This window comes from Neofelis nebulosa, chromosome 2, assembly GCF_028018385.1.
Source record: "Neofelis nebulosa isolate mNeoNeb1 chromosome 2, mNeoNeb1.pri, whole genome shotgun sequence".
NCBI classification, from domain to species: Eukaryota; Metazoa; Chordata; class Mammalia; order Carnivora; family Felidae; genus Neofelis; species Neofelis nebulosa.
The window spans coordinates 96,172,840-96,189,545 of record NC_080783.1 but is presented as its reverse complement, the minus strand read 5'-3'; the positions used below and the strand labels follow the sequence as shown (position 1 = coordinate 96,189,545).

The following is a 16,706-nucleotide window of genomic DNA, read 5'->3' as shown; positions in this document are numbered from 1 at the left end:
CCCCAAGCCACAGTTTGCTGACCCATGCTGTAGACCATGAGAATCTTGGGAGATGGCTGGGTCAAGGAGGGATCAGGTGAGTTTTGAGAATGAAGTGTGATGACTCCTGAGAGAGGGAGTTAGCATGTTCTACATGTTAGATGAAATAAATACAAGTGTTACTGTTTTTCTGTTATTTCAGTCACTGGTTGTATCCAACTACATTAGAAAAATGTTCTTCCTGGCTTTTAAATTATTCTGTCCTGAATTTTAAATTTTATGTTTTTATTTTTAAATTTTTTTAAATGTTTATTTATTTTTGAGAGAGAGAGAAAGACAGAGTATGAGTCGGGGAGGGGCAGAGAGAGAGGGAGACACAGAATCCGAAGCAGGCTCCAGACTCTGAGCTGTCAGCACAGAGCCTGACGCGGGGCTCGAACTCACGGACCGTGAGATCATGACTTGAGCCGAAGTCGGATACTTAACCGACTGAGCCACCCAGGTGCCCCCTGAATTTTAAATTTTATTTAGCTGTGGTAGGAAAATGGTATTCCTGGCTTTTAAAGTCCTTAGAAAATAATGAACTTTTGTTTGTTTGGGACTGGGACAAAACTGTAAGATGAGCATTTGTCCCCTGCTTAACTTTATGGACACAGGAAGGCTTTTTGGCACCCCCATAATGCCAACAAGCCTGTTATGAATTGATTTTACTTTTTCCTGGAGTCTGCTGCCTCTCAGTAGATCCAAGGGGTGATAAATTTGGGTGTGGAGAATTTCAAGGTACATCAAGCATACCATTTGTAAAAAAAAATAAAATAAAAAGGCATTGTAATATAACTCAGGGCTTTGCAATGACTGTGCTGCCTTTCTCAATTTCTAATTTTTTAATGATGTCCCTTACAGCATATCAGCAGTCAGGGGCCTTTAATTTGTAATCCTGGAGCCTTAAAGTAAGGCTGTGCAGCAGACAAGCCTCACTTTTGAAGCCCTATATTTAATTGACTATCTCTTTCAAGTTTTCAAATGTCACATCATGACAACTATTAGGCTTTCTGACTTTTTATCTTCTGTTCATTTTTTATTAAATTTTTGTTTCTAGGCGGAAATCCGTACAGATTTTAATATTCTCTACAGCATAATGAAAAAGCATGAAGAATTCCGGTGGATGAGACTCCGGATCCGGCGAATGGCTGATGCATGGATCCAAGCAATCAAGTCCCTGGCAGAAAAGCAGAATCTTGAAAAGAGAAAGCGGAAGAAAGTGAGCTTCTGATTAATTCAGTTCAGTTAGATGCCAGTTTTCTTTTAAAATCGGATTTTGCTTGGAAACAAGACTAAGAGGAATGTCATGTCTCCAGTGATATTCCCTCAGGGTGAATCTGCTCAGTGTCTTGTACAGCCATTTTTGGGCTTTCCTATCCCCAGTTAAAATAATCCTGCTTACCAGGGACCGGCACACATGTTTCTTGGGTGAAGCCAAGCAGGAATCTCGGCCTGTAAGATTTCCCTCTGAACCATCCTGTCTCCTCCTGTGGCATCAGGAGACTTAACCCTCTTGGCTCTACCCAGGTACAGCCTTAGAGAGCGGGCTGTTCCATTATAACAGCAGTCTCCTGTTTGGGGTATTTGTCAGTTCTGGGGTTTGGGCAATTGGTGAGTTCCACTGCTGCTACGTTGGGTTGGTACTTGGGCTTATGTTCCTGAGAGAGAGAGATGCTGTCAATTAAACTAGAGGCAGTTTGTTTGAAGTTCACGAGGACTTTATTCGAAAACCTCTGGAATAACCCTGAGCGTGAAGGATTTTATACCCTGTTAGTTATAGGTTCAGTGGCCTTGGCTTTAGATTAACTGTTCAGATGACAAACAGCAGAGCAAATTAAACAGTCTTTAGTATCCGCATATAAAAATTAATTAAAAATGACTTTGGTATTCCTAATTTGACTAATTTGATATCCTCAAGAAAAGGAAATACAGATGAACTTGCGGAACCCCAAGTCATACTTTATTGATTCCATTTAGATTCCTTGAGTTTATGAGACAGCCGTTCCAAATGTTCAGGTACCAAATAGTCCTCTGTAGAAGAGTATGAGGTCCAAATTCCAGGTGAGCTGTGAGAAATAGAGTATTTTTATATAATCCTATGCAATAATCTCTAGGATATATTGTTGGAGGAATAAATATTAGGTGGAGAAATGTGAACATTATTTTTAAAAGCAGAATTGTATATATCTGTATACCTACAAGTATACGTAAAGTTTTGTACATACGCACACATGACCTATATATAATATTACATTTATGCTTCCTCATATTGTTAAAAATAGAAGGATAAACCATGAAATTAAAAATAAAGGAGATGGATAATAGTGTTGGTTACACAATATTGTAGATGTATTTAATGCCACTCACCTATGCACTTAAAAATTATTAAAACGTTAAATTTTGTGTGAGCATATGTTGTACCACAATAAAAAGGGTCAAATATGGGGAAAGAGGGACTAGCATGGAGGCATAGAAACTAGACTTATCTAAACACATCTTACTTTGTAGATTTGGTGCTAGAAGCATTTTACATGGTGTAAAACAAAATTTCACTACAAGAAAACCGTACCTAAAAATTACTAGGAAAAGAAAACATGAACTGACTACATACTCATTTTTGCAGTAAACACACGGAGAAGGGCTGTTCTTAGTGACTAGAACACAGTTAGTCAGCATTTCTGAAGGAGTATCACAAAGGACCAAAAAACTGCAAAATATTTTAAGAGTTTTACTAATTGTGTAATTGGTGATGGTGTAGATATTCTCATTGTGAATCCTTTGAGCATATTAGAATAAAGCAAAATACTTATGTTAGTATCCTTGAGAAGTGGGATTTTCAGTGTGGGAGAGAGGAAATAACATATGTAAGGTAATGTTATGTAAAGATCCTGTAGTCCTGAGTTTGAAGGGGAGGTACCAGAATGAATTTATGATTTGTTTTATGCTGGAGGAGAAATAAATTTCAAGCTATGTCCATTGAAAAAGGCTATGGACACTGATCAACCAGAGTCCCCTAGGCTCCAGACCTTGAACTTTAGATATCATCTCCACTGGATGGTATAAGAGGTTCTTGGAAAAATTGTTGGTGAAGGTCTGAGATAGAAGTTGTACATGATGAGCTTGGGACACCTGTCATACCAGAGAGCAAAGTAACTCTCCAAGCCTACTAGAACTATGTCAGAAGAACTTAGAAGTCAACTTGAACAGCCTCCCATTGGCAAGAAGGGACAATGTGATAATCCATAAGGATTATAACTACGGTTTATTTGAAACACATCAAATATACTTCTATCCATGATTTGATAATGACACCTTTAAAAAATTTCACTGATGGTCTTTAGAGTATGCTAAAGAGCAAATTGTAATTTGAAAACCGGTAAATGAAGGGCAAGAGTCAAGTATTTACCAGGCTTTTTCTATATAAACTGTACTTCAACAGAACCAAATAGTTGATGGAGGGGAGATGTTTTAGCTAGTAAGTACAGAAGGAGTGATAGAATATGACCATTTTGCGACCCCTGTGGATTAATGCATCTAGTTAGTGATTATCAGTAGCTGCTAACATTACCAGAGACACGCGATGTCCCCACTGGCGGAAGTACACAGCACTACCGATGCAGTAGTATTGCCAGAAGCATCCAATGTGAGTTTGATCAGGCCTGCAGATCTAATTATTAATTTACTATAAATACAAGGGATGGAAGAGTCTGGTGTATAATCAGCAAAATCCAAAGACTCTACTGGAAATACTACCCAGTCCCTTGGACAAATAAATGACAACTCTCCCCACCGCCAAAGGATGGGGTTAAAGAAGCCTAAGACGTAAATGAGACAATTAACAGTTTATGTACTTTATTTGACTTCTGACTCTAAAAACTGCCCTTGGGAGGAAAAAAAAAAAAAAAAAAAAAGGAACAGTTGAGGAAGTATAAACATTAGCCGGAAAATGAATGATATCAAGGAATTAATAATTTTTTAGGGGTGATAGTGATGTTACCGTTATATTTTTAACTGAAGATTTTTTCCTTCTAGAGATACAAACTGAAATATTTGCAGATGAAAGGGTATCTTCTTTAGGATTTCCTTCACCATAAGCTATAGTGGTTGGGAGAAAATGAAGGGTATACATTAAATAAGATTTGCCATAAGTTAATAACTGTGAAATTTATGTGATGAGTATGTTGGAATTGACTACATTGTCATGTCTGATTTGGGATATGTTTGAAATTTTTTATGTTAAAACCTTAGAAATATCCCAACTGTGGGGGGAAAAAAAAACCCAATATTGTTAAAACGATATTTTATCGCTCTGGCTTACTCTCCATTAATTCTGATTCTCCAAATATATCCTTATTTTTCAAAACAGATTGTCCATATCTCCTATTCATACCCATAGAAAGGGCAGTAGTGACTTTATTTCCTTCCATTTTGGGGGTACTTTCTAGAAAAATGTTACGGCACATTATTTCATTAGAACGTAAACAATACTTTAGAATTGGTTGATTGCTTTTGGTGTGTTACTATGGAGTTTGTACTCGGTTCAGTAGGAATCAATATATGCTTCTCCTTTGTTTTGTTTTTTTCAGGTCCTTGTTCACCTGGGACTCCTGACTAAGGAATCTGGATTTAAGATAGCAGAGACAGCTTTCAGTGGTGGCCCTCTTGGTGAATTAGTTCAGTGGAGTGATTTAATTACATCTCTGTACTTACTGGGCCATGACATTAGGATTTCAGCTTCACTGGCTGAGCTCAAGGAGTAAGGAGATTACTTTTCAATTTTAAAATCAGAATACAAAAAAGAAATTGTAAACTCTTAAAGCCCTCTATTAGTGTGTAATTTCTTGTGGAGGAAAATGAAAGTGATAATTCACTAAACAGGAGATAAGAAGATTATTTTCAGGAGCTAAATACATACACTGTGAAAAAGATAGTATGTTTTCATTGTAGCTGCAGGCTCCAGAGGCTTCATAAATGAATGCCAGAAAATTCAAACTAAGGAGCTTATTCTTTGCTATTACAGGTGCTTCCAACATGTGCACCACAAAACATTATTGACTTTCCTAATTCCCTGTCTCTTGCTGAAATTCATACCACTCCCTATTCAACTTCAAGCTTTCTAAATCTTAAAACAGAGCAGATTCCTTTTTTATAATTTAATTTGGGTAGAATGAGTTTCTTGAAAGCTCTGATTCCATCCTTTTTTTCAGTAAAGCCAACTTTCTAGTCTAACTGTGTTCACTCTACCTGGCTTTTCTGTTTCACTGAAACCTACTTCTGGCTTTAGCCCTCTCTTAATCTCTTTTTAGATTGACACAGCTGGCTAGGCAGGAATGCTTATAGCCCCCTTCACTCCTTTTGGATAGCTGCCCATGGAGACTTACTACCCAGCAGCCAAGTGATTGTGTTGCAGTGTCAAATGTTCCAGATGAAATGCCTTGAGAGAACATTCTAGAGCTGGAAGGGTGTTAAAATATATCCCACCCTGCGTCTACTTTATTGTCTAGGATACTGATGCCCGGAGAGGCCACATGTGTTAGGTCCAAAGTCCACACAATACATGGCAGTGTTGAGGTGAAAGCAATAATATCAGCAAGATGATACAGTGTCATATTTTAAATGAGTTCTATATGCTAAAACCATGATAAGGGCATTAGTTAGTGCAGTGTCAACAAGTTATGACAACTGGAATATTGATGATGACTGGTAACAGTCAACATTTGTCAAGAACCTACTGTGCATCAGATACTGAGCATTTCATGTATTCTATATTACTCAGCCCTTAGCACAAACTTTTGGAAATAAGTGCCATTGCTTTCTGCATTTCAAAGATGAGGAAACGGAGGTTTTCAAGGTCACATGGAAAACATGTGAGAGAGCTAGGATTTGAGTTTTATCCTATGACTGTGTTCTTGACCACTGTACTACAATGCTTCTTTTGGATCTAGATCAACCTGAGATCTTCTGAACCCTTAAACACCACCCTTGTCCCTTCCACGTGCTGCCTCCTGCTTACTTTAAAACATGTTGTACACATGACCCATGAAGTAGATGCATTCATACATTCAGTAGTTGTTCATTAGTGCTCTCTGTGGACTAGTTCTTGCTCTGAGATGTAAGGAGATGACCAGCATGTGTTCAAGGAAATGCCAATCTTTTGGTAATCATAGCTAATATATTATATAATAATTACACTAATTGCACTGTGATTAGTACTAATTGAGGCATGAATGCTAGAATGTAAGCTAAGGGAGTGCAGAAACTGAATATTGCTCACTATGGTGTATGTGGCACCTAGAATAGTGCCTGGCACCCATTGGATGCTCGTGACTATTTACTGAGCAAATGAGAGATGGGGTGAATGAATGAATGAATGGGTGAATAAATGGAGAATGTGGGATCCCTAGGGACAAGTGCTTCCTAGGGAGATCAGAAAAGGCTTAAAAAGGGCCTACCAGGCAGAGACTTAATTTGTTGGTCAAGAAGTCTATAGAGGTCTTTAAGCATTGGTGATGGGACCAGATGTGTTTTATTTAAGAAGAGAATTTTGGGCACAACATAGAGCAGCGGTTCCTGAATATGCTTGCACATTAGAATCACCTGGGGATCTTTATAGACTCCCAGAGCCTAGACTATGTCCCAGACTAATTAAATCACAATCTTTGGGGATAGGACACAGGCATGAGTATCTTGATGTCTCCAGGTAATGCCAATGTGCAGACAAGTTTGGGAACCCCTAAAGAGACAAGGTGGACCAGGAGTCTACCAACTCTGGCTCAGCGGGCCAAATGCAGTCCTCTGCCTGTTTTTGTTACTAAGTTTCCATGGGAACACAGCCACACAGATGGTTTGTTTATGTATTGCCTAAGACTGCTTTTATTCTATGAGGGCCGAGTTGAGGCAGAGAACATGTGGTCTGCAAAGATGAGAGGATTCACTACCTGGCTGTGTACAGAAGTATTTTCAAATTCTCGGGAAGAAATACACAGCCTCGTAAGGTCAGTAGGCCAGATGACAGGCGAAGGGTGCCTGAAGCAGTGTCAATGTGGAGCTGCAGAGCAGAGCCCTCCTTTGAAGTAGGATCGCCATAATTCGGTGAAGGACAGTTATGCGGTGTGAGCAGGGATAAAAGGCACCAGTGATGGCTGATGTTTGGGTGAATGGCAGTGTAGTTTGGTTAGCACTTTTTTCTCCCGCATCTGAAGTTGGCATACGATCAGGTACGTGGGTGCTCTCAATGCAAGGGTGGGTTTCTATGGATGGGTGAGGAGATGGGTGGATGGAAGAAAGGGTAGTGAAAAACCATAAACCATGGTGCCAGGTATGTAATACAGTCTACTTGGAAGGAAAATTTGACACAGAAAAAAAAATAGGAAACAATATAAGACAGTATAGAAGTTTATATTGTAGCAGCTAGAAATGGACATTTAGGAGGTCAGTATGGTCTGGAGTAATGAGAACAGATTATGTGGGGGAAAGTGAGAGTCACAACTCAACGAATATCTGATATACATTAGGCACTTTCTACTTAATGCCTCATGTAACCACCCAAAGAATCTCTGACAGGTTGCTATCTTACTGTCTTTTCTGTAACAAATCCTGTTTTGTGGTAGATTGGGGTTTTTTGTTTGTTTTTGATGAGAAGGAAAGACCCAGAGAAGTTAGTGACTTGTCTGAAATCTCACAGCTGCTAGTGGATTTAGATAGTAGAGACAGATTCAGAGCCAGCTCTTCCTTAGTTTCAAAGTGTGTGTGTGTGTGTGTGTGTGTGTGTGTGTGTGTGTGTGCGCGCGCGCGCGCGCGCCTCACCATTTGCTTTTGCCAGAGTCAGAATCTGGACTCTGGATAGGCCTTGATGAGTGGGTAGAATTTGGATAGGCAGCAGATTGGGACAGGCTATGCCATCCTCCCCAAAAAAATTCTTGGGAGGTATATTTGGGTATTAATGTTGCTAAGTGTAGTTAGCTTGAAATAAATTATTTTTTTTATGTTTCCTCTCTTGTGCCCTTTTCCTAGAATAATGAAGAAGGTTGTAGGAAACCGATCTGGCTGCCCAACTGTAGGAGACAGAATCGTTGAGCTCATTTATATTGATATTGTGGGACTTGCTCAATTCAAGAAAACTCTTGGACCATCCTGGGTTCACTACCAGTAAGTGCTACATGCTGTCCTAAAGTTTATAGAGCTATTTTATTTTTTATTTTTTTTAACAAGGGTAACATGGTTACAGACAGAAAAAGCTTATCAAATATTATCTTTTGGATAGTGTGGAGCGGGTTTCTCATTCCTAATTGAAATTCAGATTCTCCACAGTGACTTTATACTTTCAAAGGCTATTCATTCTTTTCACTGATTTCTTTGAGAGAACAGAAAGGGTCCAACTTCCTCTTTACCTTCCCTGATGCTCAGCTTACCTCTCTCAGTGCGCCTACGCCATTCTCATTTGTTTAAGTAACAATTCGGATAAAACGTGGAAAATGTCACTTCTTGTGCTCCTCAGATTTGAGAGGATGACTCATTTCTCTTCGCCTTTCCCTCATCAGTTGTCATTTTTGGAAGAGAAAGCTGTGAATACGTTGTCTGAATGCTGGGGTCTTGCACTTTTTAGGACAAGACCCCTGCTGAGCATGACTTGAGTGCATGTCTTTATCACTTCAGAGAAGAACCCATTGTTCTCTGCAGTGTGGGAGTGGGGCCATGTTTTTTTGTTTGAAATGATTTTACATCGTGCACAAGCATGGCACTAAATAACAGTGAATTACATAATGAAGTTTACCAATTTTTCCATTTTCTTCCAATCTTTCTAAAAAAGGTTTAGTTTGATGCTACCATACCTCCAGCATGTCTTGTAACACTTACGTGCATTTTTAACAAAATGAGTGTAGCTGTAAGTTTCAGCCTTAGGCAAAGTATCCAGTTTGAATTTAATAATAATTTTTGAAGAAGCAAGCTTTTTTTGTTAGCTTCCACTTACTACAGCTGGTACTGACTTTTATTTATGGTCTCTCAAAGTTTACAATAAACGTAAATAAACATCATATTTTATTTAATGGTGTCAGTGGTACCTAAATTTGGTTAAAAAGCATGATGTTAGTACCACTTGACTGATAGTGAATGTTGATCTATAGTTTAAACCAAATTCTTAAGAAAACATTTGGAAAATCTTTCAATTAGCATGACTTAGAAATTCCTCCATGTGTTTCTTTTTTATTGTTTTTGGGTAAAGAGCTGTTTTGATGTGTTCTTCTAACTTAACCAGTAATTGAATCCATAACGACTTGAACTAGGTCTGTTTCAGGTTAGTTTCTAGTTTAACATTATTTATTAACTTTAAGCTTATGTCAGATTGCAAGTCCTTTAGAAATTCAAAAGAAATAAAAAGTCAAAATAGTAGGAATCTTCTCCAAAACACAGTAGAGAAAACACCCATTTTCTGTAGAATTTTCTTGTCAGTAGCTGTAATTTTTCTCACTGGGCGGTGAAATACGCAGTGACAGAGGAAAGGGATTCATTGAGAAGAGATTGTGTATTTTTCATTTTGTTTTGGATATAGTTTCATGAGAAAGCAAAAGCAGAATCTTGGTTTGGGCCAGGATAACACTCTACCTTCTGCACCCCTTTTTTCCTGTTCTTTTTGGTTTTTTCCTTGAAACCTTCATACATCTCAGTTATGTTCTCATCACATTTGTTCTCAGTTATGTGGAAATAACCATCTTTCTTTCTGGTTAATAAGCCATGTAAGTAAATAATCATTTTTCCCCCTTTTTAGCTTCAGTATTAAAAAAAAAAAAGAAAGAAAGAAAGAAAGAAAGAAAAGCAGAGCTCTTGTTCTCTGGCATTTAGCAAATGGCAGGCATCTGGTAGATGTGCAAAAGGAACAAGACCTTACGGGCATCTCTAGACTCACATATCCTCACCATTAAGAAGGGCTGTTGGGATGGAAAAGTGTCCTCAGTGGTAGTGTTTAGGTCAATTAAAAAGGACTGTTTCATTATTAAAATGGTTACCACTGATGGGTATTTGAAACTTGTTGGATGAGAAGGGACCATCTCAGAGGGTTTTATGGAAGGGTGTAATATTTATCTTCCCTTTCTTTAATTAATTATCTACATTAGTGATACTAGCTGGCAGGAGGTCTGTTAGGACTTTGGCCCTGCGGTCTTTGCTATGTGATGAAGGTAAGATTTCATCCAAAGACCAAACAGGTCCTCTAGAAAGTTACTTGCCCATTTCTTTCCCTTTTGAAGATTAGATATTTTCAAGACTGTCTGAATTCATCTTTGTGGATGGTAGATGGTATGAATTCCCTTAAATCCATTAACTCTGATCTTTCATTTAGGAGCAAACCTTGAGTCCTGTTGATCTTGGAAAAATACTTTTTTTTTAATTTTTAATTTTTTTAATGTTTATTTATTTTTGAGAGAGAGACAGAATGTGAGTGGGTTAGGGGCAGACAGAGAGAGAGGGAGACACAATTCGAAGCAGGCTCCAGGCTCTGAGCTGTCAGCACAGAGCCCAACGCGGGGCTCGAACCCACGAGCTGTGAGATCATGACCTGAGCCAAAGTTGGACGCTCAACCGACTGAGCCACCCAGGCGTTCAGAAAAATATTTGTAAATTCTGTCCAGTTTATGTGGGGACCCAGGAAATTCAGTTAAACCTGTTTGCAATGCCTACATGCAACTAGTATACCTAGGGACTGCAAAACTCATAACTATTTTGCTTCATATGAGTTTTTAGCTGACATTGAGGACACACAGGAAAGTGAAACACAAATAGTACAAGATATACCATGGGGTTTTTTTGCTTTATTTTAGAGAGAGAATGTGAGTGGGGGAGAGGGGTAGAGGGAAAGAAAGAATCCCAAGCAGGCTCCACGCTCAGTGAAGAGCTCAGTGAGGCTCGATCCCATGACCCTGGGATCATGACCTAAGCTGAAATCAAGACTTGAACATTCAACTGACTGAGCCAGCCAGGCGCCCCAAGATAAACCATATTTTACATCAAACTCCAAAGTAGAAAGTAGGTCCTGCCAAGGAAGTTGTGAGCGTCCATCTTATAGTAGTGTGGCTTGCAGCTAAGAGAATGTTCCAGGAGTCATTTGGCATTACTGCAGCGATTCCTGTTAGAAGGAGGCCAGCTGCCTCGGGCAGCAAGGCAAATATCTTTTTAAGTCATCGGGCTGTTCCTGATGCTTCAAACACACAAAAGGCATTAGAGGAACTACATAAATATTAACAGCACAAACCCAGTTCCAAACACACAGCTGTAGAATGTGATCGAAGAAGGAAAACTATAATGTTAAAGCTTCTCTGCCGTACACAGAGATCATTCCCCTGCCTCTGGTTTATGAAACAAACCCAGGTCAGCTAAAAAAAAATGGATGATTCCCAAACCAAAGCCTAAGTGTAAGGATGTAGAATTACCAGTTTCTCAGACATTCAATCATTCATTCTATGGCTTTCTGCTGGGAAGAAGCCAAACATCAATAGCACTGTGTCTAAGTCTGGGCTTGCAGGCATTAGGCTCCTACCAGTCCTCTTTACTCATCAGTGTTCATCTTAATGATCCAAATTCACAATAAAACCAATAAAACACAAAGTTAAAATAATAAGCCAAAGCTAGAGAGGAATATACCCTGCTAGAGTCGATTGCAAATGAGTAGAAGTAGCCAAAGCCTTCAAGACAAAGGTTTCTCATGATAAGGGTGACCTGTTCCTCCCCACTGTGCCTGCACAGAGCACTGTAATCTTTGAGTCCCAGCCCTGGCCCTTCGACAGGAGCTGAGCAGCTCCATCTGTCAGTGTGTGTCCCTCTGTGTCCTCTTCTCCAACGATCTTCTACAGAGCAAGCACTGTCATCCCTGCTGTTTTCTGAATGATGCCATCTTTCACAGAAGAAAATGCACTGGTTTCAACCAGTGGCTTTTGTATCTTATTTAAAAAAATAAGTTAAAGGGTTAATTAATGTTAGAAGTTTAAATTTTAAAAAGGGATTTTTATATAAATTTTTTAATGTTTATTTTGAGAGAGAGAGAGAGAAAATGAGCATGTGTGATGGAGCTTGTGGGAGGGGGAGAGAGAGAATCCCAAGTAGGCTCCATGCTGTCAGTGCAGAGCCCAATGCAGGGCTTGATCTCATAAACCATAAGATCATGATTGGAGCTGAAATCAATAGTTGGATGCTTAACCAACTGAGCCACCCAAGTGTCCTTTCTTTTCTTTCTTTTTTTTTTTTTGTTTTTTACATAAAAGTTTTTATATTAAAAATATATATAAGTTAAGGAATGGGAATCTTTTATTAAGAGTAAAGGAAGTTCCCGAGCTATTCAGAGAATGGGGAAAACACACACTGGTCAGTTCTTGGGTCCCTAGCTTTCTTTTTCCTGTACTGTGGGCTTCCATTTCTGTCCACTTCTTGGCTGCCAGGCTGAAGATGCGTTCTTTGTGATATTGTGAAAATTGTCAGTGTAATGGTAGCATGTTCCTTGAGAGCCACACAGGAATCAAAAATAAGGAAACATTTTGTATGGTCGGCTTGTATTTCCTTCTGCCCTCTTCCTTTTCCTCCCTTCCTTGTCTAAACAAATGGTGGTGATCTCTGATGAGAAAATTCTCACACTAAAGTGGCAGTCTACTCTTGATTTTTCTGGAAAATCCAATCTGATGTTTGCATTTTATTTTTCTGAACCACACAGTGATGTAAAAGAAAAAAAAAGTTGAGAGAATGCCTTCATAATAGTGAGAAAAGGAAGAAATAAACGGAATCTGATACTTAGAACTCACTTGTTCTTATCTGATTCTAAAATGTGGGTTTTAAAATTTATTTGCTTTTATGTTTATTGGTCCATTAATAGCCATCCAGAAGTTTTGCAGATGTATAACCACAGAAAACAGACTATTTTTATTGGCCAGGCACAAGCTAAATTTACATTAATGTTTTGAGAATCAGTAATGAAATGAATGTAAGCAAATTCAGTAAATTCTGTTTCAGCATCAATTCCTTTCTTGGAATTGGGATTGGTCACTCTCTGAGTACTCTAAAGCAGTGATCAGTAGGCTCTTTCTGTAAAGGGTCATGTAGTAAATATTTTAGGCTTTGCTGGCCACATGGTCTCTGTGGCAACTACTGAAGTTAACTGTTAGTGAGTAAAAGTAGTCATAGACCATAGGTAAACAATTAGGCATGGCTATGTTCAAAGAAAACTTCATTTTTGAACACTGAAAATTGAATTTCGTCTAATTTTCATGTCACAAAATACTGCTTTAAAAATTTTTTTGACATAAAGATCTTACAGTAAGTAAGCAGATGGGATCTGCTTGTAATGGTTTGGGCTCAGAAGTCACACATGGCGATGTTTGGTATATGTATTCTGGAGTCTCTCACTGCCTGCCCAGTAGGGTTTCTGATTAAAAGTATTTACTAGGCCACCCCATGGGCTCAGTCAGTTAAGCGCCCAATTTCAGCTCAGGTCACGATCTCATGGTTTGTGAGTTCCAGCCCCACATTGGGCTCTCTGCTGTCGTTGTGAAACCTACTTGAGACCCTGTCTCCTCTCTTTCTGTCTGCCTCTCCCCCACCCACACACAGGCACTATTTCTCTTTCTCAAAAATAAATAAACATTAAAAACAATTAAAAAGTGTTTGTCCATTTTTGGCTGTCCCTGCAGGAGGGGTTAGAACTTTTAACTTCGAAACTTCGGGGTCAAGGTTGTAGTTTTATCCACATTGCTTTTTCCTTTTAGGTGCATGCTCCGAGTCCTGGACTCATTTGGCACGGAGCCAGAGTTCAACCATGCTAACTATGCCCAGTCTAAAGGCCACAAGACGCCCTGGGGCAAATGGAATCTGAACCCACAGCAGTTTTATACCATGTTCCGTGAGTATTCATGCCTTACCTCGGCTTTTCAGAATGCCACCGAAGACAAATGGGAAAAGAAACTAGATGGCCATGTATTTTGGGTTATGATTTCCCAGGGCTCTTAGCTGTAGGAATGTGTGCTGTGGAGTCTTTCCCTTGGGAGTAACTGGGTTTTTTTTGTTTGTTTGTTTGTTTTGTTTGTTTAATTGGAATTGAAAGGTCATGTGAGCATTTTGTGAAAAGCCTTAGAAATTTTCTAGAGGAAAAAAATGTTCAACATGAAGTATCACTGGAAACCATTTGAGAAAGTACTTCGTGTGGACTCTGGACTGGCAGCCACTAAACACAGTTCATTCCACTTGGTGCTGCATAGGGTCTCCTTAATTACTGATGAGGAATGAGGTCTTTCGTGTAGATACACTTTCCAAAAAAATAAGTCTTAATTATTTAAGCATCAAACCTTATAAAGAAAAAAAGTCAGCTTTTTTTTTTTTTTTTAAGTGAAACTATTTTAAGCTCAGTATCATACTTAATCAGCTTCTTAAGTACAGGCCCCACAATGAAATCTCACTTTCTCTTGCTCACAAGGTGTCATTGTTGCCAAGAGCGGTGATAATTTTAGGAGGTGTTAAATGGACACCTAAAAAATGATGTCCTAACTGACCCCAGCAGTAGGTATCTGCGTTTTTCTGTTTCCGTATTGTTCCTTTCCCACTTTTATCATTTTTTACTGCTGCTATCAATTTATCACCTCTAGCCTCATTACATTTTTAATTAGCTGAGGACTGTGGAGGAAAATCCCAAATTTGATAGTGATCATGCCAAAAATAAGTTTATGGTTGAAGTCCGCATACCTTGGTGATGAGATGAAGTCCTATTCTAGAAATGAAAGGTCACGTGAGTGAAACATCAGTTCATTTGGATGCTCAGAGTGGAGAATTCACATTTTCCAAAATTATCAGAATGATTTTAATCCAGAGATTTTCATCCTGGAGTTAGCATCTGATCTGTGAATCTCTTTGCTTTGCTAAGACCCAAGGGACCCGTGGCCTAGTTTTTCCCTGTGTGGTTGCCCCTCCCCTTTGTCTGCAGTCACCTGAAGATGACCTTTTTCTCAGTTTCACTAAACATCACGAAGAACACATTGGACTCATGCTTGCAATGTGAGGTGTGAGACCGAAGAGTTAAGAAGGGTTATGGCAATTGGGAGATGGTGATTTAAAAATCAGCTCATGGCCAAGCATTTTCTTTAGCCCGGAAGGATTTGTGAGAGCATGTTACATGCATGGTGAACATGATAATTGTCCCTGGAGTTAGATCATCCTGCTATTGCAGCCTGTCCTGGAGCACAGTTTAGGGGCTATACTAATATATGGCATGTTGGGTGTCAGATGGCTGGCCAGTACAGTAAGGCATGATTGGAGTTAACCTTTGGTTTGACTTTGTTGTGTAACTTTGAGGGGCTGGGATGAGGTGGTACAAAATAACATAAGATGTGATCCAGTGATTTTCATCAAATCAAATGTTAGTTGTGTCTAAAATGGCCAGACTTGCCTGAACGATATGCTATGTGTATGCCCTCCACAAGATGGTGTTGCCCGTATCCAGGAAATAGAAATAGGAAGTGTTCCAGAAAGTATAAAGTTCTCTTTTACAATGTTGAAATTCAGAGTCCTAACTACCTGTTTTATTCTCCGTGAATGGAGGATTTCAGCAATGTTGGTTGACTGAGTTGAAAGGAATTCACTGCTTAAAATTAAAATGAAAACATAGATTAATTCCCATTTACCTGGGAAGGGGATGAATTTCCTAAGTGACTCAGAATTCAGCAGGAATCGGGGAAAACGGATACATTTGATGACCTTTGAAAAAAAAAGTAAAAAGAACCTGTGGGGCAAAAACATAAGCAAATTCTATCTTGGAGGGTTGTATTCTTTAATATATAAAGAGCTTCTAAAAACTGAAGAAAAAGTGGTGTGATGCAATTGGAAAATGGACAAAGGCCATTACTTGTTTAGAGGAAAAAGAAGCTTATTGCTCCAAACATTTGAAAACACATTACCCTCACTCATCATAAAGAGAAATGCATATTTTAACTTCACCAAGATACCATGTCCCAAGGATCAGGTTGTCCAGAATCCAAAAGTTGGCAGCATAGCTATTCCATTGGTGAGGGTCCGTCTTTTCCCGCCCTGCTAGTGAGCATGGTACTAACTGGGGGACTGTAGTTGTCACAATTTAGCAAAACTACCAATACATCTTTCCTTTGACTGAGCAGGTCATATCTAAGAGTCTATCCCAGAGATAAGTGAGCAAAAATTAAAAATGGTGTGTGCGTAGGTCATTTATTGTGGCGCTATTTGTAATAGGCAAAGACTGGAAATAACCCAGATGTTTTTAATAGGGGACTGGGTGAATGGCATGGTCCACTGATAGAGGGAAGCAATGTGAAACTGTAAAGAGAACTGAGGGCAGATGGGGCACCAGGGTGGCTCAGTCGGTCAAGCATCTGATTCTTGATTTTGGCTCAGGTCATGATCTCACAGTTCATGATTTTGAGCCCTGCATCCAACTCTGCATTGACAGTGAAGAACCTGCTTGGGATCCCCTCTCTCCCTCTCTCTCTCTGCCCCACCCCTGCTTACACTCTCACCCTCTCTCTCAAAATAAATAAATAAATAAACTTAAAAAAAAAAAAAAAAAACAGTGAGGGCAGTCCCCACTGTCTGGGGAGATGACTGGGATACTTTATGTGATAAAACCAAAATGCAAGGCAGCTTCTCAACCTGTTCCCTTCTGTCTAAGAAGGCAGTGTGTGCGTACATTA

At 39.2% G+C, this 16,706-nt stretch overlaps 1 protein-coding gene across 6 annotated transcripts in view; it reads left to right on the top strand.

The window, feature by feature from the left end:
• Positions 1-16,706, top strand: part of MGAT5 (alpha-1,6-mannosylglycoprotein 6-beta-N-acetylglucosaminyltransferase) — a 337,157-nt gene that overhangs the window by 214,113 nt on the left and 106,338 nt on the right. For all 6 annotated transcript variants that reach the window (XM_058694949.1, XM_058694940.1, XM_058694923.1 and 3 more), the window contains 4 exons: positions 1,079-1,240; positions 4,608-4,777; positions 8,035-8,169; positions 13,764-13,897. In XM_058694949.1, the coding sequence (XP_058550932.1) occupies positions 1,079-1,240; positions 4,608-4,777; positions 8,035-8,169; positions 13,764-13,897 (601 nt within the window). The remainder of the gene's footprint in view (positions 1-1,078; positions 1,241-4,607; positions 4,778-8,034; positions 8,170-13,763; positions 13,898-16,706) is intronic.